The 26,956-nt window shown below is 41.4% G+C and overlaps 1 protein-coding gene across 1 annotated transcript; it reads right to left on the bottom strand.

Moving 5' to 3' along the window:
* Positions 1 to 25,684, bottom strand: LOC127375109 (protein diaphanous homolog 1). The gene is made up of 12 exons (XM_051420945.1): positions 25,626 to 25,684; positions 25,488 to 25,553; positions 19,432 to 19,529; positions 18,884 to 18,978; positions 17,837 to 17,938; positions 17,259 to 17,498; positions 16,480 to 16,609; positions 16,149 to 16,272; positions 15,807 to 15,972; positions 15,173 to 15,305; positions 10,766 to 10,855; positions 1 to 2,458 (listed from the first exon to the last, which is right to left on the bottom strand). Exons 1-12 carry the CDS (start codon positions 25,682 to 25,684, stop codon positions 2,271 to 2,273), a joined length of 1,491 nt encoding a protein of 496 aa, XP_051276905.1. The 3' UTR covers positions 1 to 2,270.
* Positions 25,685 to 26,956: the final 1,272 nt, after the last annotated feature.

Raw genomic sequence — 26,956 nt, 5'->3', positions numbered from 1 at the left:
TTAAAACACTTAAGACAGTTTTAATAGTTCTATGTAGCAAACAGAATGACTATGTGCATTATTCTGTATACATAGAGCAATCTCTGGAAAAAAAATCTTGTCTCCATTCAAATACATTAAAATAATCAACCGTAAAAATTTCACATAGAAAACTATTTCTTTAAAAATAATGAACAAAAGGAATGACTCAAATTAGAAAACGACAAATATTCCAGTGATGTTCTGACAGGTTTTTCATTTTTTAAAATCTATCTCTCCTTTATGCTGAGAACAGTAACTTTTCAGTATCTGGCGCATACAATGACCTGGCACTGTCCACATGAAGAGATGGGCACAATATAGCAGACATTAAACAGCAGTCATGTCTCTGGTTTAAATGCAGCTATTACAAATTTTTGTACTGGAGAGCAGGCGGGGCAGTCTTTACACCCAATTATACTCAGTGTTAGTGGATTAAAATGAAGCACCAGCACTCGATCAGAACAAGGATTTCTACACCTACTTGTACTTGAAGAGCCTTTATTTTAAGGGCCAGTTCCTCCGTGTTCCTCCAAAAAACATTAACATTTTATGGAAGATGTCAAATAAACGCTGTTGTTGAGAAAAAAAAAAAATTGTTTTTTATTCCTGAAGAACTGAATTTTTGGAGCTAAATCACCAGCGATATGAAGCACTGATCTTGAGTCAGCGGAACCGCTTGAGTCGTCTTGAATCTTTTACATCCTGAGGCTAGCTACAGTATTGTGTTTGCATAGAAATAAATATTGCATGGAGCAGCTGACATCACCTCGCAGGATTCCTGTCAGATATTACACCACAACATCATGGCAACATGTATGCTGATGGCTACTGAATACAAATGAGAGCAAGGCCAGACATTCTGCAACTACTGTTGCAGTTCAGTGGGAGGGAAAGTGGGTGAGCAACACAAACACACACAGACAACTGAACACAAGTACTTGTCTCAGCAGTTTTCGGGCAGTTATCCAGTGTGCTATATCCTCAGCAGAAAGACCACAAAGCTGTTTATGAACCCTAGCATTTATGACAGCATGGTCGGTACCGTACAGTAATTACAGATGGCAACACACATGCACGCATTCAAACCTACATGCACAAACACACACATACACACAGAGGAAGTTGAATATGCACACAGGACTAAATATAGGCGGCTTACTTCACACACGCAGACATTCTCATACACATAAACACACAGGCATGTAAACTGCTCAGGCTAGGTTTTTTATGAAAACCCTTTTAAAGAGCAATTTATTTTTGGTTTAACTGACTGTGGAAGAACTTTCTCCTCCAATCTAACCCTATTTCCCTCTGAGGATTATGGGAATGTTCATGTAAGTAAGCAGGTTTTCTTCATAAAACTGTTGTGGGCACGTGTGGTAAACAAGTATATGTAAATGATCCCCAATTTTTATGTGACATCTATCTAATGCATGCACACCAGTGAACTAAATCCCTTCTCAGTAAAATAAACAAAACACACACTGAAACGTACACCCAGGTGATGACTGGTCCAAACACCAGCCCAGTGCAAACTGTGACTGGACAAACCTGGGGGTGAAATGAAAACGATTGAATTTCTATGGGTTGGCACTTTCTTCAATAACACAGCGAAATGATTAACATGTACAAACAGTAACATACAGTATATCAGACAATTACAAATTCATATGTTTTATAGGTTAAAAAAAAACACAATGTGAAAAAGCGCAAAGTGGTCTTGGCCTCAAGTATCCAAAGAAAACTCTATGAAGCACCTGCAGGATGTGCCAAATTCTAGACACCCCAGTCTAAATTTGTGATTTGGAAACAACCGCAAAAAAACAGCGTGGATCCCTCCTGAGTACGTCTTTGGAATTGCTCAAGATGCCCTTTGATGAATGACAGGTGAAAATAAAGTGATTTAGAAACACAGAGAAACAGACAAGAATACATAAACAGATATGTGCACATGCTGAGGAAAGCAATTATATCTTTATGACATTGGCAAAGATCCAAAGGTTGAAGAGGGACATCAAGGGGTCGTGGCTGAAGTGAGAGCCCAGCCCTCATCCTCCGCCTCTCCCTGCCCTCCAAGAAGACACAGTCAATGCTAACCCTAAAAGACGTTCCTGTTAAGATAAAGGTCAGAGAAACGCAGGCCCTTTTTTCAGTAATCTAATCTCAGATGGATATTGGCCTCTGGAATGGCTATGAAATACATCTGTGTCTGGACATCACTGAAAAAAAAAAAAAACTCCCTAGGGTGCCTAATTGGACCGAGAGGGAGCAGCATCCAGTAACTCCTCTAATGACTCTGCTCCTTCTGCTTTAGGCTCCTCCGTCTCCTCTGACTTTTTCTTCTTTGCGGGCACTTTGCTGGACGAAGGCGTGTCTTCCTGCATCAGCTCTTTGGCCAGGATGTTGGTCACTGCATGACCAGCTCGTCGGTGGTTGGCTAAGAAAGAGAAAGAGGGAGTTAGTAGGTGAGATAAACAAATAAAGAGAAAATAAATAAACCGTTTTTATATCATAACAAGTCCATGCAGATATGTCAGTGCATGCCATGAAAAGAGATGTAAAAATAACAACACCCCATGAGCAGGCAGATACTTAACATTTTTCACTGCAAATGATTAGAGACAACCAGTTCACTTAGTTACCACACTGACTACTGGGCTGAACACCCAGTCACAAGCATGTGCCTCCAAGAACCTCACAGTATCAGAGGCTTGTGTTTTAAATGATAAAACACAAAATGGATGCTTCGTCTCTTCCCAACATACACACAAGTGCATTACCATGACACACAAACACACAAATGGCTTAATGGTGTGGCTGTGGATGTGTGGATTAGTGTGACATCTGGAGCAAACTCGCTGCTAATGTCAGATTAGACTCAACATGATCCTGAAGAAGTGGAAAAAATGTAGAAAACGTGGAAAAGGGGGAAAAAAAGAGATATTTAGAGGAAGTGGGAGAGGAAGGAAGGACTGGAGATGTGAGTGTGTAGAAGACGGAGGGTGAGAGACCACGAAGAGCAAGATGATTCATGCTGTGGGAAGATTAAAGAGGCAGGGATGAATGAAATTAAGAGGAACATGGATGGAGAGACTGAGAAAGAGGAGGAATGTAAGGAATGACAGAAGGAAGTAGTGAAATAGATCACAGACAAATAGAGGATGCAGTGAGGAAAAGATATGAACTGCATAGGGACAGACAGAGAAACAGAGCGAGTGTGACAGATTGAGCCCTGAGGATGCTGTCGTTTTTATTATTCTACCTGCTTACTCTGTTATTTCATCTCCTCCTCCTCCCACACACACACCAGCAGCAGCCTTGCCTTTATCTCTCATTCCCACCCTCTCCTTTACCACTCTTCATTCTCCTGTGTGGGAGGACAGCTGTGCAGAAGCGGCCATTTTGAATTATATGGGTCAGTGGGAGATTGTGTTTGTGTGTTTGCTGTTATGTATGTTCAGTGCTCTTTGTTCCTCAAGCAAACGAGGCTATGAATAACAGGTTAACATCAGTACAGGACACATTTGTTATCATAAACAGACACCCGTTGATGTAATGCGTTGCCGTGCTACTGATGAGAAGGAAAAAGAATAAAATCATCACAATGCAAACCAATAAAAATACACATGCAAATGAACCATAGAAACGCAAACAACAAACCAAGACGGGACACATGGTTCTGATGGAGCAAAAAAAAAAAAACACACACAAAAACATGAGTTACCAAACAGGTCTCCAGAACTAGCTGTGACAAAGACACAATTGAGTCTGGGGAGAAAAAGGAGAAGGAGGATTGGGAGATTTAGAGTAATCTTCACAGTTCACTTGCCTTATTTGTACGTGAGCCTCAGCTGGACTGATCAGCACAGACAGCAGCTGGGGTGTCAAATAATCACCTCGCACACTTTCCTTGGAAAGCACACAAACTCATCATCACTCATCTCTTATGAACACCAATACACGGGAACACTTTCTCTCTTTCTCAGTCTACTCTCACATCCGTCCTCCATATCTATTTTTGTCCCTTTCCAAATCTCTCCCTTACTCATAAACTTACTAATTAGAAATTATGCAAAGTACCTAAAAAAAAAAAAACGAGAGAAAGAGTGTGCGTCAGTGTGGGTGTTATTCTATGTCTATGCGTACTGTGACAAGCTTGTCCTAAAAAATCCAACCCGCAGAGAAAAGCTCTTCAAAGGCCGTCTACCCAGCTCTTCTCATCTCTCATCCTCCTCCACTCCCTCTTGAGAGAGAAGACAGAGAGATGAGGAAGAGAGAGGGGGATAAGAGTCAAGATCAGTGGGTTGTTGCATTGGAAGCAGCATGGGAAAAAGATGAATTTATACAGACACCTGCATATTCAAGTAATGAGAGGAAAATTCTCAGAGAAGTCGTGCAAATCTTCTCTGTATTTAAATATAGTTCAAATACATGAACTCAAACAGCCTCAAGAGCAAATACATCACCTGATAAAAAAGGTTTAAATGAGCACATCAAGTTATATTCAATTATCACATTACATAGATAACACATCATAGAAATAAAAATGGCTAAAAAGGATGTTTGTTATTGTCAACAAATCCCATGTCAATGTGTTAGTCCATCCCTCTAAACTTTCCAAACTTAATACATACAACAGTTTTTAAAATGTGGCTCTGGAAGGAAGGATGCAGTGTTTTTGGAGACTAAAAGTCAGAATATCACTGTCTTCAATTTTGACCACTCCTTTACTCTTCTTTATTCTTTTTCAAACCTCTTGATCTTGTGGAATTGCACTACAGAAACAGCTGAATTAGCCCTTTAACACGTGGCACTACAAACATAGGAAATGCTCAGTGTGTGTGTGTCGTATGCAGAATCTAGCTGTGATGTTGTCTAAATGATCCATGCCCTTGGCCTGAAGCCTGGTGTGTGCAGCAGTAGGAAATGAGACGTCGGGACCCACAACAAAGACTGTTTTTAGGTCTGTTTACTGGTGGGAGAGAGATTGAATAAGTGTGTTTGCACACTGAGGGGTGATCAGTGGCACAAAGAGTGTAGTGAAAAGATCATCTGTAAGACATTACACTGCAGGAGACTCAATAATGACTGCCTGATGAGGGAAAGAACGCTTTGTTGTACAGTATTGTATGTGTGCTGCCCTTATGAGTGGAAAATACAGAAACAGGGAGAAGAGTGAGGAGAGAATCTGCAGACATGAAGGTGTAGGGGCGGCTTGAGAAGAGAAGGCAACAAGAACTAGCTCAGTGGCTTTGTTAAGGTAGACAGATACAGTACCACCTCCCCTCTTAACACACATTTTACCTACCCTGCAACCCAAGCAAGATAAATTCTGTGTGGTGTGGTGCCAGAGGTTGAAAAAGGAAAATAATCTGAGTTTATTGTCGGTACAGCAGCTGCAGCAAAGCCACGGTCATGTGACAGCATGGCAACAGTGCCACGACTAGCATGATGTTGTGTTTGCAGATGTAGGCTGGACCTCCATCAGTGTCTCCATCTTAGCAGGGACTTATATCTCCCTCTTCAGGCTACACTGCGTAACACACTGCTGCTCTGCACTAGAGGACTGTGGGAAATGGTGACGTCATCTAGCACCATTACTGGCTTGTGTTTGTGGGTTAGCATTGATGTGCAAGCACCCATGTTATGTCACAGAATGGGCTCAACTGGTGCATATGGGGGGGGCTTGCTGGCCTCTATTATCCCACTCAGTGTTCAGTATGCATGTGGCATCACCACTGCTTCAGTAATGGCTTGATTGATGAGTGTTCTCCTATTGGTCTAGATTATATCTCCTGTTGTGTGTTTGTGTTTGTGTGCGCGTGTGTGTGTGTGTGTGTGAACATCTGTGAAAGCACACTTCTTTGTAGGGGTCTTTTTCTTTTTGTCTGAGCAGACTGTCAGCAGAGCCAGCGTGTGCCTATTGTTGCTATCCCCTTTATCTCTGTTGTGATTGGTGCTTTGTCAATTAGTTGCTACTGTGATTGGTTGCTCTGGAAAGGGTCATGACCCAGCAGATGGGTCTATAGTGAGTGTTTAGACGCATCATTCCCCTGCACACGAATGCCCTCAAATAGCTTTAAACACGTACACACACAAATTAGCCTAACGTAGCCAAGCCGACAAGTCAGTAGTCACACAAAAGAACGTAGACAGACCATAACTTACTTATCTAAAGCAGAGAGCCAGAGTGTGATAGTGTTTGAAAGTATGCAAGGTTGTCTGTCTTCTGGAACGTGACGTGTGTTTGGGTGTATGTATTGGTATGCAAACATCCATGCGTGTCTTTGTATTGGCATGCAAGCATCTGGTGTGTGTGCTTTGTCTGTATGTGTTTAAAGGAGGGGGTAGACAGACGGGGATAGACAGCTGTATCTGCTGCTTCTACACAACCAGCACAAACATAGTGAGCTGAGGTACAGGTCAAAGGTGAAGGGGTATATAACCTCCGAAGCCTCGTGGCTTTCCATTCAGTCACACTGTGACACAATAAGCATGACAACACACTCAATAGGCCCTCAGTAGTCCTTTAACACAGAGTTGGTGACGTTTGCAGTCACCCCGGCTGTGAGGGGAGGAAATAAAAAGGAGGGGAAAGGAAGGACACACTTCACGCAATGAAGATCCTTAAAACAATATTAAGTGCTGTTATATATCAAAATATAGTAGATATAAAAATGTTGCATATATTTTAAGGATACACATTCATAGCATACTAATACAACGCTTTTAAAATCACATAACATTGTGATTTTCATTTGTGATATTTGTTTCATGTTTCTATTTTGTCACATTATGTATAGATGTACACTGTTGGCACAACAGGCTGCCTCACAAACTTTATAGCTGCAGGATACTTCAAAGTCACCCAAAGACTTAAAGATTCAAAGTATTTAGGTCAGGCTATTTTCACCCACCACTCTGCTGTGAGAGAATTGGTGTGTCCTCATTTAATTACCCTCCTGACCTCATCTAGCACATGCCAATTGTTGTCAAACATTGCTTGTTCCTTCCTTTAATGATCTTTTAGCAATTGAACAAGCTGAATTCTAACTGTTGAGACATTATGTATGTTGGTACAGACGGTAAAGCGAGACGCCCTCTGATGAAACAACGTCTGGGCTTCTGCCTGTAGAGGTAGCTGATCTGACTAGATGTTGAATGGTGCAGTAGCTTGATTCATGACATTTTAAGGAATAAGTAACACAGGTTGTTGTGAGAATGTGTGATCTGATTGAAGAAAATGTGATTTGTAACTATGATTTACATAAACTACAACATCTACTAGGAAAACCCCATGTTAGCCACAGTAGTGGCTAAAGACATTTCCTTTAAAAAGTGAAAAGTTAGAAATGTGAGTTAAGAGACATTTGATAGCACAATCAGACAGATCTACCTTATTTATACAGTATACAAGTAAGGCATACTTAAAGAACTTCACCAAAATGGTCATTGTATCTCTCCTTTTCATTCAGCCATTGCGGCTTAGCTCTTATCACTTATTTTTTTGGTTTGTCTTTATTTTGTTGTTTCTGACTAAGAAAAAGTACTTAAGTATACAATAAGACTTTCAAACTCTATAAGCAACACCTTAAGACAACAATATTCTTCTACCAGATTAAAAATAGGACAGAGGGTGATAACACTTGCCACTAGATTGTCTAACACTTGTCTGAAATTAGTTTATGCATATTTTTACATTTCTGGAATGAAGAATTACATGTTTGTTGTGACTTGAGTTGTATTATTAAGCTCAGACAAAAACAGTGAAATGGGACATGTAACTGTAATGGTGTGTTCACTCAAATGAGGGTAAGTAGTTTGAATGGATGAGTTCATTCAACCATGGCTCCTCCTCCACTCCTTTCTGTATTTACAGATAATTCAAAGGGATGAACCTTTGCTTTTTGTTTGAGAACTCATTAGGTGACACCTGATCTGCAATACTATTCAACAGAGTTGAAATTAATTGTAATTTAACCGCATGGAGTAGTAAGTAATTAGAATAAGGTAAGATGAGCAACTGGTTCCACTGGTCCTCAGGGCTAATGGCATATTATATCACACAATCAGTGAGGGGGAGATGAGAAAACATCTCACCATAATAATGCCACTTTTATGACACCTTACAGCTATCTACGCTTATTTAGAGATAGCAATCTTTCATCATTATGTCGCATTTTTGACCTAAAAGATTCAACAACAAGAATCACTTTTTCCTATAGCTGTGGTTCCTTGATGATGTGTTGTGTTACTAGACAACATGCACAAAACAAATTCAGTCAGTCTGTCCTGTATGCAGCAAATGTTGCAATAATGTGTACTAAAAATACTCTCCATGCATAAATGAGATGGATAGAGGAGGGTTTTTTGCCTGCTCGTACAAGGTGCCTGTGGCCCCAGTGGTACCAGATATGTATCAGTTGAGCCGGAGACAGGATGTGTCTCCTCCTACTTCAACTCTACTAAATTAAGACCTCTGTCTCAACCAAAAGACACACTCCTATTGTGTGGGTGAAGGAAGAAACCAAGTGGATAACTGGAAAGAAGCAGCCTTTAAACATGGGAGAAGAAAAATATAAACTCCTAACATCACTGAGATTGCCTAAAAACCACAGGCTTTACACCCTCTCCACATCAGCCATGGAAAACTCTGAACTTTGGCAAAAGAAAACAAAAATGACAAAACGGTAAGGGAAAAGAGCAGACAGGGAGGAGGCACTGAGCAGAGATGTGATACATACAGCCACTTATATTTTTCCTTCTCTTTCCAACCACAGACAAGTGTGGAAGGCTCTCTCTCGAACACACATGTTAAGGTATTTCCTGTTAGCAGTGTGAGGTGGCCAAACAGTATTATGGGTGACTGAGAAAAAAATGGGGCCCACTTGAGGGCTCAGTCAGACAGTGCTCCTACCTCTCCCTCCATTTCCCCCTTTCACTGTCGTCTCAGTCAGTTTAGTGGTGATGAGCCTGAGCTGTTTGTGATTAAAGAGTTTGTTGCACTTAAGAGATTTTCTCAGTGTGACTTAGTGGACCACTGAGGACCACTTATCACAACCCCTGTTTAACTTTTATGCACAATTATAGAAAGAGAGAATGAACAGAAAGGAAGAACGAAAGAAAGAACGAAAGAAAGAAAAGAAAGAAATTAAGGAAAGAACAAAAGAAAGAAAGAAAGAAAGTAAGAAAGAAAGACGGAGTCTACTCTCTGGCTCTGAGCTTTTCCACTCTGGAGCACCGCTTCACATCTGGCTTCTATTGAGGGAGGGATTGGGTTGCACACACTCTTCCCCAGCCTCTGTTATGTGTGAATACTCAACCCACCCACCCACCCACCCACACCCACCCACACCCACACCCACCCACACCCACACCCACACCCACCCACACCCACACACACACACACACACACACACACACACACACACACACACACACACACACACACACACACACACACACACACACACACACACACACACACACACACACACACACACACACACACAGGCTCTCTCTTCGTTAATGGGCACTGGACACTTTCCCACTCACATGGTTCCACACGAGGTTCCTACAACCAGATATCATGTTACAAAGTTACTATCCTAACAGCTCACATTGCCTCATGTTCATTTACATGGTTTTACAAGACCATGCTATCCACAAAATGAGCTACATGTACAGAAACCAGAAAGGGGGGGATATTCTAGTCTCCAGTAAGTGAATGTAACTGGATTGGGCAGTGGGACAGACAGCAGAGTAAGTAGGTAACCAGATTACTGGCCTGTTTCTATGAGCTTACAGATGGAACAACATGCCCTGAATGAAAATCAATACAGATTGGAGTTATGTGAGTATGCCCTCACAAACAGGACATGGACTTCTGGCTGGCCCAGTAATTATAAAAACAGTGTTCCATTTGTTTTGTTCCAAGATAAAAATGGAAGAAAAAATGAATGATATTTGATACCATATAGACTATATAGATATCAATTTGTGTACACATTGACAGGTGTCTTCTTCTTCCATTCTCAAGGGTTTGTTCAAGTAGCATATTGCCACGACTGGCTTCCCAACTAGTGTAATGTCAATGTCAAAATCATATTCATAAGTACACATCTCTGTGTCTCCGATTGAAGGTGAGCAGAGAAACGTTTCTTCTTCAGCAGATGAATGTGAACTCCACAGTGAAAGTCAAACTTGTGAGTGAAGTAACAAGAAAAAAAAGTTTGTATTTCTTTCATACTTTAGCCAGTTGTTCAAATATGTTTTGCCTATTGCCCACTCACTGATCCCACTTCCTTAAACTTTCTACCCACACTCTGGTTTACCCTCCTTAGCTCTACATTCATATTCCTCTTATATTTTCCAATTCCACAACCACACCCTCACCAGTTGTTCCTCTCTTAAGTATCCACACCCACCCATGGCAACCTCCTTCTTCTTTTGTTGTTGTGCCACCCATTGGTGAAATTGGCTTTGCCCCTCTGTAACCAGGGCCAGAGAATACTCCCACAGTCTCTGAGCCATGCAACAGATGGAACAGAAACAGGGGAGCACAAATAAATCTGTTGTTGTATGTAGACAGAAACATAAAGAGGAAGCGGGACATATGTGTTTCAGTATTGTATGCATACCACAAATGTGTGTGAAAGGAAAGGGAAATCTGTAAATCAAGACATGACATGTTGAAAACATTTGCATGTTTCATAAAGATTTAAGGCTCTGCTTGTGTTTGTACCTGCTTGCCGTGGTCCTCTCTTTCTCCTGAAAGCAGCGCCCGACTGCAGCGCCTCCAACAGGCCATCCATGATACCAGTTTCATCACCCTCTGTAAACACAACATCAAAACATGACATCAGCAATGCATCAAATACGCTGGATGAAATCAATATGTGGAGTCACATTTGAACTTTTATTTATATCACGCACACACATCACTCAGTTATCACAACCATGTTATTTTAAATCAACACAACCCTGACATACACACTCATTTTCCTTCCCAACAACAGGGGAGTGATTAGTGGTTTTTCTTAACCCTCCATCTATCACTGTTACACACAGACACGCTAACACACACGTGGGCAGGGCGGTTATTTACCAGCCACGTGGCCATGTTAGCAAATTAGCTACATTAACCCAGATAGGCAGTGACCTAGTTAAGTTACTGTCACTGCTAAGAGCTACATACTGCACTTTAACAGAGATAAGTCTGACACACAACCACAGTTTTATTTGAAAGACACACCCACCAAGACCAAACCTCCTCATAAACATTAAAATACTCATGAGTAATGGTGGTTTATAGTTAACAGAGTATTGACAGGAAAGAGACCTTGTATCTCTGTATGTGTACAGGAACAGTACAGTTTGTACGGGTGGCCTTGCTGATGGTGTACATCCACATTGTCTGCACAGACTCTGGTGGCCTTAAATCCGGGAAGGGGGTGCAAACCAATGGGGGTGACTCCATAGCATGCTGCTGTGTCTACAAGTGTGTGAGTGATTGTTTTGTGGGCAGGATTCAGTGGCACAGCTCAGCGCATAAGCAGATGGTTTTAATTATATCTATTTGAACCTGAATAGAGACAGAGGGGTCTGGAAAAGGGGGCAGTGAGATTGGGGGTTAAAGGTTTATGTCGTCACCTCCCCAACCCCCAAACACAAACACATAGCTCTGCTCGCACTCACACTCACACACACACACACACACACACACACACACACACACACACACACACACACTATTTAATCCTGCAGAAAGCCATGAAGCAGATGGCCTGTGGTCTCGCCTGTCACGTCAGAGAAAGTCTCTCTCACACACTTATCAGGCCTTCCACAGCTCACATACACCCCTCAATGTCCACATCCTGGAACTGCACAGACAGATCTGAATGATGTAGGCCATGTTTTTTCTCCTTACGGGGGAACACATCTGGCACATTTCCACTCACACTAATCACATGGTTGGCTTAAACCACTGGTGGAAGCACACAGACACACAAACCTATTTGTGAGTATATACTGGAGGCAATAGAGGGACCACACAATGACCCAGCTGTATATAAAACAGGCTTATTGTTGACCGAGTGATCTCCCAACTAAAACTAGAACATCCTAGGGCCAGTGCACTGTATAGCATTATACAAATAGCTCTATAATGTTTTTGTGCGAGTCTGGCCTAAGGCAGCACTATTTAATAAAGCCATATATGAGTCTTCTTCATCAAAGGGACTCTAATGTTTGTTTGTTCAATTAGTAGGAAAGATAATTGGGGAAAACACACTTCTCAGGTTGATTGACTTGTTGATTATCATGTGCTCTTGTTAATGTACATGAGTCTGTGGAAGAGGTATCTGATAATGGTGTTATTATTGACAATCAATACAAAATCAGTTCTGAAATGGCCTCAAAAACACACACACACACACACACACACAAAGAGCAAGGTACTGCCTAAAGCGGGTAAGAACATAAGACGGATAAATTAGTATAATAGCATTTTATCATGAGCTCTTAAAGATGTCTCTTTGGATCTGATCTGTATCGGATCTGATCTATATTGGATCACTCACTCACACACACGGACACGCGCACACACGGACGTGCGCACACACGGACACACACACACAGACACACAGACACACACACACACACACACACTATCTTGTGTGGAGCAATAGCACCCCTAACGGATGTTCACACAATGACAGATGAGGACATGAATGGAAACATTTACAAAGAAGAGAGCAGTAACAACAGAAAAAGAAGTGGATGAATAGAGAAATGGGAAATAAGTATGGGAAGAAATACAGTGTTTAAGTAGTTTGGAGACATAATATATATTTTCATAATGTGCCCTGATCCTGCACTTCTTTCACAGCTGCCTGGGGTGAGACATCAGGCTACCCAGGCTCATCCCATCTCATCTCCCTCTCACCCTGTGCTTTTCTCCACTCCTCCTCTTAGCCCTTTTTTCTAAGAGACAACAACACAGTCTAATCCCCAAGAGAGCATCTGCTGCCCTACCTTCCTCCTTCCCTCTCCCTCCCCCACACTACTGCCTCACTTACTCTCTGTGTAGAGCACGAGCACTCCTAGTGGCTGTTCCCATACCAGCATCAGTGTGGGTGTGTAAACCACACATGCACACACCCTTGGCCACATCCATAAAAAGCACCCTCGCACAATCTTTTATAGACAGCACTGACACCTAGCTGTAGAAATAAGAAAAAATCTGTTTCCAAGTAGTCTGGCTTTTGTCCAAAGATGAGTGAATGACAGCCAGGGATGGAAATTTCATTACAGTAGTGGACAATATTTAGCAGATAAAATTAGAGCAAAGATCTTACTTATAGCCCAGATGGTGAATGTGAACTATTGGGTGTGGCAAAGTACTCTTCAGTCTTGTGCTCTGAATCCTGAAGTTACAGGTTTCTTAGAGCCAAAATAAAAGCCAAGTCAAAGCACTAAATGATTAGATTATCAAAATATTAAATAAGTAACAATCTAATAAGAGTGTGAGGACAATCAGTCACTCACAATAACTAGCATCACATGCAGAGCACATGTGAAGCTCCACTGAGTGAGCTGTCTGTCTGACTCAGATAGGAATGCAAGGCCACAAACTGCAAACACATACTGACCTTCTAGGGTTTAACCAATAACTGGGAAATTATGTTTACAGAGAGACTGAGAAAGAAGAACATTCAGAGAATTCATGAGAAAGAAGAACATTCAAAGATAGTACACACATACCCTATGTGGGTGTGAGATGCCAGAAGAAAAAAGGGAACAAGAAAGTGAGAGCGTGCAAAAGTGTAGTTGCTGAAAACAAGCTTTGTTTAAAATCCATCCAGTATGAGGGTTATAAACAAATACAGAACAAAGACCAGGTGTGTGTATGCCAGATTTGTGTGTGGTTGCATTTAAATAGGGGGGTGTTGAATGACTCCTGGTTTCAGGGGCAGTCAAATATGCCACCTGTATGTAAATGATCTCCAGCCCACTAATGCACATACACACAGTCGTCTTTGAAGCACTATTATGTTCCAGTCGCGCATGCCTTTAGAGGCTGATAATGAAATTTGACCTTATTTTCTACCACAAAATGTCTGCTCCATGCTTTTAACACAGAGACAAAATATTCTAAGTAGAGCCTCAGTGCTTGCTGGGTCTTTAAGTGCCCCTTTAAATGAACGGCAGACACAGGGGGAGGGAAAGGGAAAAAGAAGAGGGAGTGATGTAACAAAAGCAAGAAAGCGAGGAGAGGAGAAGCCAGCTGGAACATGGAGAAAGAGGAGAAAGGCCAGAAAGACTTTTTGTAAAAGAGGACACACAGATACACATTCTTATACACACACCCACACAGACAGAGTTCAGAAACACACAGTTGAGAAAATCTTTGGCCAAAACAAGGGTTCTCCAAAACACAGGCAACAGCAAAACAGAAACATTCACAAAGAAAAGACACAGTAATTGTGTAACACACATACATACACATATACACAGAGGGCACTGAGGCTGTAGCAAATTTTGACTGTGGAACTGAGGAGTCCCAGGAGAACCCAACTGGAGCCAGAGAGAGGAGGAATGTACTGAAACTAGGTCAGTCTGAGAGAAGGGGGAAAAAGTGCCTGTGCATAAATATGTGTCTGCAAGGCATGATTTCAGTGTGAGGATGAGAGAGTGAGAATGTGTGTGTGTGTCTGTGTGTGTTACACGGGACAATATACTAGCAGCATATATAAAAGTGCGTCATAAAAGAGTTGGAACATGGTTTTGGTGATAAAGAGATTGAGACATTCTTTGGGTTCTCTTTTATAGAGGCAAATCTCCTGTTCACCAAAGGAATGAAAAGAGGTTAAGTGGTTCCTTGTATACGTTTTCCTTCTCCTCACTTTCTTTGGAGCTTATTGTTATTTGCTTACTTTAAAACACATGTCATCAACATTAGATTAAGTCTGGTCTATAAATACTGATGGGTTGTTCTTTCACACAGACACACACACACACAAATATCCCACAGATGCGTGGACTCTGACTGCCCCCAACTGGAATGTGAAGGAACAACAAACTGAGAGATGTGAAGTGTTTCTCCCTCTTTCAGTCACATGCAGGTAAACAGATATGATCAAATTGTGACCTGCGTTGATGTCAAGGAGCTGGTTCTTCTTCAGTTTCTCCTCCTTCTCTTTCTCTGCCTTTTCCCTGGCCAGCTTGGCCCTCTTGATCTTTTCTTCAGCCTCCTTCCTCTTCTGATTCTCCTTCACCGCTTGCTGGTGGGGGAAGACAGAAAAAAGGAGAAACTATTTATCAGACAGTGCATGCAGGCAAATTAAATTTCAGATAACCAAACCAAAATTCAAGCAGACAGATGTATGATGGATCTGACGGATGTCTGTGTATATAAACATCAGTTCAAAACCAGTGGATGGCGGTTACCCAAAGAAACTGGTAAAACAAGTTACCTCCTGTGGGAACCCTCCCAAACAGCAGATTTACAGTTGATGTATAAACGGAAAATATAATGAAGTCACTCTCATTCATTATTATGTCAATATGAACAGGTGCACAGCCATTTTTCTCCTCTTAGTTTGATATTTATCTTTCATCTACTTGATTTTTTTCAACTTTTTCAACTCCACTTGTGTGCATGTCTTTGTACTGTATGTGTACACATTTTATTTGAGGGTAGTAAGTAAAGACTGAAAACCACAGCTGCGCCCTTTGAAACAGATCGGACTTGAGTTAGCTAATTCACATGCACAAGAACACACCTGGAACATGTTTTTAAAGGTGTTGAGGTCGCCAAAGAATTCCTCTACAGAGATTTTTCTTGGGTCAAAGACAAAGTAGTCTCCCAGGTCGCTATATTGCTTCTCCATATTTTTATGCAACAGATCCAGCTTCTCATATTGCTCATGGGCACTACCCACGAAACTGTGAAGACATTGTGTTAAGGAAAACAGAAAAAGTACCTCTTGATTTTATCAAGACATAAAAATTATAATTTATGATGACAAGATCTATGGTTAGACATTTTATAGAAACAGGCTGTTTTAGGCAATTTCTGAATAATATTAATATTATTAAATATGTGACTGAACAAAGAGGATATGGACATCTTTTCCACAAACAGGTCCTTGTCATTTTGTGGAGGAGGGAAGGTCTCCAGATCTTTTTCCATGCTCTTGATCTGACGGCCCATGAGTTCAAGGTTCTTCTGAAGAGTCTCTGCAGAAACTGCAGGGGGACATAGGGGAACCATTAATAATGCAGAGCACCTAAATACAAACACCTACATAGATATCTTATGATGGACTGCTGTTGTTTTTTATATGACTATGATAAAGAGATCACGCTCTATCAATAAGATGAATGTAAGGAATATAAGGATGACACTATGTAGGGTCAGAGATGTAGAGGTCAGATAGATGTCCCATGATGTACCTCTGCTGGCTTTTTCCACATGGATAAGTTCATCTGCAAAGGTCATGACCTCAGGATACTGCTCCTGGCACACATCAGCCAGGAAATGGAGCAGTGTCTGCTTCAGATCAGCTGATTTGGTGTCACGCAGCTGACGAGAAAAAGGATTGATTTAAAAGGGAACAGTGAAATCAACTGAAAGTTATTTAATGTCAGCATGTGCAGTCAGTGTTACACACTCTTTGTGCTTACATGTGTATATGTGCAAGTAGTAAGTATGTGCAGATTATGAGTTTCCAAAATTCCAACATTTATGCACTTCTGTCTGTGCACCAATTCCACATCATAAAATCAGATAAAAATACAATAAAATGAAAAAAGACACCACTGTTCTGATAAGGGCCATCAAGACATGTTTTAATCTTGGAAACCTTTGCATGTTACTGTCTATCTACATCTGTTATTATGTAGACCCCTCTCATCACTCAACTATATAAAATGGGATAATATGGAATGGGAATAGATTCTGTTTTTGTTTTTGTTGAGTAAGAGATTCAAATTCAGTGGCAAAAATAAAGAAAGACATGGGCAGTGAATTGATCACTGTGATTATGCTGCAGGCAGAACTGTTGAAAGTTTTTCTGTTATGGGGCCCAGTTTTCATGTTATTTACTGTACGTCTCCATGTCCACACTTGATCTCCAGGAAGTGCACAACAGGTAAGACTGAAGGCCATTGTGTTAATTCAGTTTTTAGTGTGTGTGTGTGTGTGTGTATACTATGTCTATACATCATTTTACCTTGCACAGGTATGATATGGAGAAGCCAAATGCCTTTCCATTGCGGGAGCCAGCATTCATATAGTTCCCAACAAGGAGAATGATCTCTAGCAGCTTGGAGAAGGACTCGCTTTTCCTGAGCTCCTCGCAGGCTGCCGTCACAGACACCACATCTGGCTTGATGTTATTAAGCTGCTCCTCAAACTGCAGCTTGAACACGATGGCCTGAAGCCGTGGTGTCAGCCGCTTCACACTGGACATCTGGAGTGAAAAAAAAGGGTAAAGAGATTTGAGACCTCATTTCAAGTATGTTTGTCGCCACATAGTGTGTGTGTATGCGTACAATTGTGACTGACCGAAGGCGATTTGATCCATTACTCACATCTTCCACAGTTGAACAAAGCAATCTGTGTTTGGCCGCATGAGGATTTTGGTAGAGGTATGACTCTATCTCAGTATTTGCACATTTCTATGCCTCATTTGCATTTACACCAATTTCCCAGCTATGTTTGTGGTTAGTCATGTCCAAGTCAGCTGGGAAGTGAAGTTACACCGTTTTTACAAAAACAAAATAGTCTGTTTTGTGTGTTTTTCCTCACCACTACTCCAAACTGCTCACACTCAGCCAGGTCATCGTATTCATCCTTCATCTCTCCCAGGACACTCAGTTGCTCTGGTGCTGGCAGTTGTTTGATCAGGTTCTATGTGGCAATAAGAGAAAAATATACAATTAACATGATCTGGAGACTGTGCCGCCTCCAAAACCACTCCTTGAGCAAGACATGGGTGTACACACAACAAGACAGAAAGCAAATTCTCCTGTGGGTTATTCCACTGTAAAGTACAAACAGCTAATGAGCAGTAACCTTGAAGATTCAATGTGTGAATAATCTTGAAGATTAAGATGTTGTGTTCTTATGTTACAATGTGATACCCATCTAATGCTGCCACTTTGGAGATAATGGATCTCAAGAGACTTCCTGGTTAAATAAATGTTAAATAAAATATCTTACTAAAGGACACTGCTCTGAAAGGCACAGTAAGTATGTAAAACTGTTTTTATATAGCACCTTTTTGACACAGAGGTCCAAAGTGCTTTACAAACAACACACAAAAACACAAACATAGGGAGCATGTAAATAAAAACAAAGGAAGATAAAACAAGAGGGAAGGATAGATTGAAAGAGAAACGACAGAAGAGAAAACAAACAAGGAGATCTATATGAAGGCCTGTAGAGGTGGGTTTTGAGCAGCTGCTTAAAACAGTCCACAGATTCAGTGAATCTGAGTGAATGGGGAAGACTATTCCACAATGTTGGGGCTAAAACTGCAAAGGCACGGTCACCTTTAGATGTACAGTTAGAGCGTGGAACGGATACAAGGGAGAGATTTGAGGAGCGAAGTGACTGAGGAGTGGAATGAGAACAAGGAGATCTGAAATATAACTGGGGGCAAGGTCATGAAGTGCCTTATATGTAATCAGTAAGATCTTATAATTGATTCTCAATTTTATTAGAAGCCAATGAAGGCAGTAGTGAACAATAAAAAACAAAAACTGTTCGCACTGCACTATACTGTTAGAACATGAATGGATGAATACACAGAGCCTTTTATTTTCAACACTGGGGGAGATCTGAACTCAGTACCTGAACCATGGCATCTGTGAGGATCTTCTCATTAACCTCCAGGATGGCGTTCTTGATCTCTTCATATGGGAGACGGAACGATCCCAGGAAAATGGCTGTATGAGTAAACACAATTAACAGCATTCATGAAAATCCAGTAATGACTCAGTTGAACACTTCATTGTTGACATTTCAATGAACAGATCAGAATCAGAAATACTTAACTGATCCCCCCAGGGGGGAAATTTATTTGTTACAGTTGCTCAAGCTGCTCACACAACATTAAAGAATAGAAATAATAATTATATTACAATATCTAACACAATATATATGGAAATAGAAAGTATATATATATATATATATATGTATGTAGAAATAGAATAAGAGTATGCACCTTATAATACTATATATACAATACATGACAATATAGACAGAAGTAAATGCCACAGTATGTGACAGACAGAAATTAAATGAGTAATAGTAGTGAGCTTTAAAGATTGCAATATTACAGTATGGCAGAATAAGCCAGTGTATTGCACATTAACCAACATGGGCATGTGTGGACTTACAAAGGTTTTGTGCAGACTTTCCATCAAGAATCTTCAGCTCCTTCACCTTCTTCTTTTGCAGCTGCTTCTTTTCGTCTCCTCCATCCTGCTCTTTTTGGCTGGAGAGGGGGGATAGAAAGACGGGGACGGTAGTGGTAATATTCAGAGATGGGCAGAAGAAAAAGCAGACCGTTAGAAATCAGATTTATTGACTATTTACAGCTGGATATGAACAGAAATAATGTTGGAAAGAAAGAAAGTCCATCAGGACAAAATTAGTGGGTAATGGAGAAAAGTGGATATGAGGGATGAATAGAGGGCCTATGTGATGGCTATAAAAACTGACAGACTTTGCACTGCCTTCACTTTTTTCACTCTCTCCCAACTGCATGGTGTCACGGAGGTGTTAGGATTATTGTATCAATGGCCTTGGGTGAAATGGAACTGCTATGAAATGGCTGTAACACTGGGGGAAAGATGTCCCTGGAAGTGTGTTGGCCTGGTAAATATGGTCGGACATTTGTTAGCTGTAAGGGATTTAAAGTTTGCAATCAGCTTACACACATGCATATACAGTACATTCTATCACACACACTCTCTCTCACACACTCACACACACACACACACACACACACACACACACACACACACACACACACACACACACACACACAGACGACAGAAACACTTAACATTAACATGTTCTGACAAGGTCAGGATTGTGACTGTAAGGATGTGTCAGAGTGTGGGGGTGAATGTGCTCTGGATGAGAATTAGGAGTGAAAGATGAACAAGCACATGTGTTTGACCACATTACAGCCCACTGTACGCAGGCACATCAGATCTAAGGTCAGCGTACATCAGAGTGATGGATGTCACAGCTGTTCACTTGTTCCTGCCAGTATTACCACTCATACTCAAATTAACATTCATCTGCAAGCGCAACACAAATACTGTATGGCATGATTTGTGCTGAAATCATTAGCTGATCAACAAAAAATTGTCATTGATAATTGATAATAGCGGTTTAGTCATTCTCATTCATAAATTAAATGCCTTTTCAGCTCATGAATGGATGATTAAAACAAGTAAGGCCATTAGTATTATAAATAACAATGGAATAGGTATCAGAACAAGTCATGGGAAAGGTCTTGGAGTACGTCTCAGTCTCAAAACCACGTCTATTCCTCTTCATCCAGTATTCTTTTAAAATTCTAAGAAACTGGGCTCCCTGGTAGCTCACCTGTCAGAGCAAGCGCCAGTTGAAACAAAGCCTTGCTGCAAAGGCCATGGGTCGAGTCTGACCTGAGGCTCTTTGCTGCGTGTCATCCCCTCCCTCCCTCTTTCTGTCCAATACAGGAAAAAAATCCCCAAAAAGTTTAGTTTGTTTAAAATCTGGTAAAAACTGGAACATTTCTACCACCCACTTTTTGTTCCAGCCTCTCTTTAGGTTTGGTCTAATTATCTATGTGGCCTTGTATCTGTGTAAAGACCAGACAGTGACAGGAAACAAGAGTCACTGTCTGGAAAACAGCCAGCAAGAGAGCTGGTATAGCATGTACAGTGAGACTCTGTTGTCTCTCTTTCAGTCTGAAACACACATACAAACAATACAAATCAAATTCCGCCCGGTGTGCTGAGTAGCCCACCTGCTTCCACTGCCCAGTGATGACCTCATGTAATGTCATCAGAAGCTAAAATTAGGTTTCACTACAACAGGCAAGGCTATCTGGACTGAAACTACTGAAACCACTATAAAATAATGACTAGATGTTGTGGAGACAAAGCTACTTACAGCTGCTTAATTACCTTACCTTAGTAATATTTATTATCCATTGTAATTTAGGTTTATCTAACCCCCAAGCTCTCTGTGCTGCATATGTGGCCTAATTTCTTTACTTCCTCACAGTCATTCCACCATCTTTTTACACAATCTGTCCACACTGTCTCTCTCATTCAACCAGCAACACTGTAAGTATTCTTCACACAGACACAGAGATAGTTACTACAGCATAACAACTTATTCATCCATCTGTCCATCCTTCCATATGTCCTGTCAAACTGTGCTTTGTCTCTATGTGAAAGACAATCTGTTAACAAATCCAGGCTCTTAATGAGCTCCTCATCTCTCCACTTAGAAAACACACAAAACAGTCAGTCAGTGGACTGTGGCCTCAATAAGTCCCATTGTTTCAGTCAGCACCAGCTTCAGCTTTTTGAAACTCCACTCTAAGAATCAACCATCACTCACAGATTGCACTAAAGTTTGACTCAAACTTGTTTGAACTCTGTACTTCTATTGTTTGCATATACTTTGCGTTATATCACTATAATCGTGGGTGTGTATCACTACCATGAATCAATGATACTATTGTGTATCCAACACTCCAGCCATAGTCCCTGCTGAGAACAGGAAACCATAGCAGGAAGTCAACCATTACACAAATACAGGGTAGGAAAATCCATCAGGACATCTGTCAGGAAACAACATAAATATCTCTGCACAAACACATAAACACAGCAAGTCACAGCTGAAAGGTTAGGAAGAAACTCAAAGGAAGAGACAAGAATCTACAAATAAACATCTTTGAACAGACACACACACACACACACACACACACACACACAACACACACACACAGAGGAAGACTGATAATGACTTAAAATATCAGCTAGAAGGGGAAAGGGGGGCGGAATTATACCTCTAAACACAAGCAGACCTGTATAAAGTACAAAGTTACAGCACAGATGAACATCTAATCTGGATCGCATATAATCTCAAGGAGCGACAATCCAGTTAGTCTGGGACAAGAGTAGTGACCTAGTGACAGCATCATGTCACTAGGTCAGTGTGTGCCTGTGTGTGTATCTCAGAGAGATGGAGAGCCGGTGAGGGAGCATGCATTTGTGTGTGTGTGCATCCGTGCTTTAATAGCTACAGTGCCAGCTGCTGCTCTAGCCAATGGAATCAGGCTTAGCTATGTTGACATCATGGCTGATTCATAAAATGGGGTCTGGTGTGCAGATTGTAAAATGGCTGCTGTGTGGTTTCCACATGGAGAGCTTGTTTCATTTATGAGTCAATGGCACCTCTAGTGGTGGTTATGTAGCACTGCACCATGTTACACTTAGTCATTGTGGGGGAGGAGAGGAGATGACAGAGGCAGAACACATGTGTGGCTAGACACACACACACGCACACAAGCACATTAGAACACACTCGTGGAGTTGCTGACATCTTAACATCCACATGTTTTATCATCCCAGCTGCCTTTTTTGTTATACCGTAAGACAAAGAAGGCCCCTTTTGTGGAAACAAATCACTACCACCACTACTACCACACACTCTCTTTTCCTGGAACACCTCCCCCTCGTCTAACCAACAGCTGCTTGGCAAGATGATGAGAAAAGGGGGGGGGGGGGGGGGTTATGTCTGTGTGTGTGCGCCTGTGCACGCAGACATGCATGTTTGCGTTGTGAAAGAAAAACTAAATTCTTCCATTTCTGACTTCTGTTTTCAATTAAGTGGAAAGAGAGAAAAAACAGAGCAATGGAGGGGGAGAGGAGACAAAGGAGGGGTGCACAGAATCATGAGGAGCCAAGTCATGCAGAGGTCTCTGTCAATATGTAACTGTGTGTGTGTGTGTGTGTGTGTGTCTGTCTGTCTCCATCTGCACAAAGAGGAGTCTGTTTATCAGTCAGCAGACCTGAGTGTGTCCTTCACTCCCCCCTCCTTTCTCTTATTCCCTTCCTCTCTAGTTCCCTCATTCCATAAAAGGAGAAAATGTGTGGTGGAGAAGGTGATGGGTAGCCAGGCTTGGAGAAAGAAAAAAAAAACATGGAAAAAGATGGATGGAAAGAAAGCAAAAAGAATACAAAGAGAAGAAAAAATGTATAGTACACTTTCATGCCTGACCACTCTATAGTCTCAACACAAAGAGCAGTTTAAGCCCTCTCCCAGAAAGCATTGCCTCTCCTCTTTTCTATATCTTCCTTTTATGCGGCCTATTCATCCTCTCATCACCACTCCCTGCTTGTGGAGTGTGGCAGTTTATTTTTAACCCACTAAAAGCTTTCAGATGATGTGCCCTATTGTATAGCTGTGGCCCCAAAAGTGTTTTTCATGGGCCCTCTGGCGGCAAGAGAAGAGAAAAGCATAACATTAACTTTATGTAACTTCAAACTAACTTTTTTCCATTCAGCATTCCAGGGCTGGAGATTGCCTAAACTGGAATGGAGGAGAGGGTTTCTAGTTTCAACATCAATATCTATGGGGTGAGCAGTTCTTTGGAAAAAGTTGCTAAGGTTGCACAAGAGAAAGAACCACACAGAGACACAAACAAATCGTTTGCCAGTTGAACAAAGACTAAATACATTTCAAGGAAACTTAATAGGAACATTTTGTTTTTTGTTTAAGATAATTTACTTTAAGAATTCTAAAACATTAGCACTAAAAGCAGAATGAGACAAAGAAGAAAAAGAAAAAGAGGGGGGCATAAAGGTCTTTGTCTCAACAGAAGGGCAAAACTATGGCAGACAGAAGGACAGCTGTAGCCTTGGTCCCTTTAAACTTTAAATGTCCAACATTCTGTCACTCTCTGTATAAGTGTGTGTGTGTGTGTGTGTGTGTGTGTGTGTGTGTGTGTGTGTGTGTGTGTGTGGCGTGTGAGTGTGTGCGTGCGAGTGTGTTACAATGTAAGCAAGTTTGACAGAAGAAGAATAAGGGGGTTTCCACGGTAACCTCGAGTCTGAAAGAGCCCCTTCATCCTGTTTTTCACTGAAAGGAAATGAGGAGAAAAAATTCCTGACTGTGTGTGTGTGTGTGTGTGTGTGTGTGTGTGTGTGTGTGTGTGTGTGTGAGAGAGTGTGTGATTGTGTGAAAAGGACCAGATGGCAGGGTGGGGCAGTGAGGAGGGGGGACGGGGGCAGGATGTGGGAGGGCCAGGATGCAGTGGGAGGGATTGTGGGAGGGGTTAAGACTGTGCTCACTTGCGCTCCCCTGGTGCATGAACAGTGTAACTGCAACTTAGATTTTCTGCACTGAACTAAGTTGGATATTATCACACTACATTTGCTTTATAAACATAAAAATATAACATTCATAGCTTGACATTTATAAAGAATCTGAAATGTTACTTTACCATCTTCTCATTAGACTTTAGGCTCTAACACACTTTCAACAAAGACTGTAGGGCACCACAATATATTGTTTTTCAAGGAGGTTTCAAATACATTTCTTTTAATATAAAGCCTATAGGAATAAGTTTTGTAACTTATATTATAGTCGATTAAATTCATTAGTCTTAACCTTACCTTAAACAAGTAGTAGATGTTGCCTAAATTTAATGAGAATCAGTAATGTTTAAATATATAAATTATAGGTATGTTTGAGGATTTTGACCTACCTCTTTGCCTTTGTATCAAATTGCTTGTTAATTAATCTTGTGGTGTTCTGAATTTTGATGATTTTGTTTACAACTTCAATATACTTTAAACTTGAAAAACTCTAGTCTTACAATAACCTACCATAGACCTTCAATGTTAAATCCTTGAAAAGTAAATGTTCTATATTTGTATTGAACTCAAAAATATGTCAAATCACAATTTGAGTTATTTTTACATTGCCATATGTTAAAAGGTATTATAGTGTCCATAGAGTTACACAGCTTTTTTATTTAAATGTATTGACTATAGGAGGCAGAAAGTGTGGGTCCTCAGTGAGGTTACTGTTTATGTGTGGAGTCACAGTGCCCTCCACTGGTGATTCTGGTGTACTGCTGCTAGGTGGCAAGCAAACCCCTACACCTGGATACACTGTTTATTACCTTCACACTCCATCTCACTCACCATCCAACTGACTTTTAGATTTTTTTTTTGTGTGTGTGTGTGTGTGTGTGTGTGTGTGTGTGTGTGAGAGAGTGAGAGAGAGAGAGAGAGTGAGATAGACAGTATGGAGGGTACGAAAGGGGAGAGACAGAGTTGGAAAGAAAGTGTTTCGCGTTTGGAAACTGTGTGTGTGTGTGTGTGTGTGTGTGTGTGTGTGTGTGCCAGTGTTGTTCTCTCAGGGCCATTCTGACCTCTCTCTGCTCTTCTGGCCATGAAGGTCTTCAGCGATGACGCACACACGGCATGTAACGGCATCACTGATGAGGCACACATACACACACGGAGTATGCTGCCTGCATTGCTGATAAGGTGCACTACAGTCGACACACCGACACAGCACTACCTTGAACTCGAATTCGCACTTGCTGAAACCACACAAACAGCCCATAAATCCCCATAGCAAATAACAGAGGACAGAGACAGACCCCCACCCACCTGCCACACACACACACACACACACACACACACACACACACACACACACACACACACACACACACACACACACACACACACACACACACACACACACACACACACACACACACACACACACACACACACACACACACACAGGGGGAGAGGTGAGCTGCTATGGTGTGCTTATTAAATCAGTCCTATATCAGCCAGTCTCCTTGGGACAGCAGAAAAGATTTACTACAGCAATTACACTGGCTAATTACAAGGAGGAGAGATAGAGGGAGTGAGAGAGAGCTACAGAGTGTAAAGGAGAGAAGGAAATCAAATCAAAAGAAGCGAGAGCAAATAAAGGTGTGAAAACTGAGACGATGAGAGAGCAAATAAAGGGGAGAGAGATAGAGAGAAGTTGGTTTAAAGGACAAAGACAATGAGGATGTGACCTTGAGCCAGCTACAACACCTGCGCCTTGAATGAGGTACATGGAGACAACAGAAAAACACAAAAGGTTCAGTGTTCAAACTCACAAACCAGCTGTGTGTGTTTGTGTTTGTGTATGTGTATGTGTGTGCATGACTGAGTGACTAACTGAGTGACTCACTGAGTATGTAAGTAGTTTTTCTGTGGTACTCTGGTAGTCTGTGTGGTGCTTTGGTGTTTGTTATTCACAGTGTGAATGTCCTTGACGCTGAACTGGCCTTCACAGCACAGTGCTCCCTCTACGGGGAGGAGAGTGAATTACATCATTAAGCAGGCTCGCTCACTGTTATGCTGGGTATCAATCAACCCTCATCCTTGTTCCTAGTGCTGTGGATGGACATGCAGTAACATTTGAGACACTTAACATACTGTGTGTGTGTGTGTGTGTGTGTGTGTATGAGACTGACAAAGGAGATTAGAGTTCATACAGACAGCTCTCTGAGAAGGTCTTTCTCATATTCAAATACAGCCTTTAAGATAAGCAATTGGGAACTGCAAATAAACTTGATACTTCATCATTCCCATTAGGGAAATACAGTTTGCACACGCACCTAACCTTCACTCACCGGGGTGTGGGTTCACAAGCTCTTGGTCTTGGTTGTGCAGTTAAATATTACTCTCTCTATGTACAGTGGCCGCTGCCAGCTAAATGTACTGACATTTTCCTGCATGTGAAGTGTACGGTCCATCCTGACAGCTTCTATGACATATGCACAACCATGCAGAAAGTCTCATTTACATGAGCACAGAGGTAGAAATGAAA

The sequence above is a fragment of the Dicentrarchus labrax genome, unplaced genomic scaffold (genome assembly GCF_905237075.1).
Source record: "Dicentrarchus labrax unplaced genomic scaffold, dlabrax2021, whole genome shotgun sequence".
Classification (NCBI taxonomy): Eukaryota; Metazoa; Chordata; class Actinopteri; family Moronidae; genus Dicentrarchus; species Dicentrarchus labrax.
The sequence above is the reverse complement of the archived record's forward strand: the minus strand, read 5'-3'. Positions and strand labels throughout refer to the sequence as shown.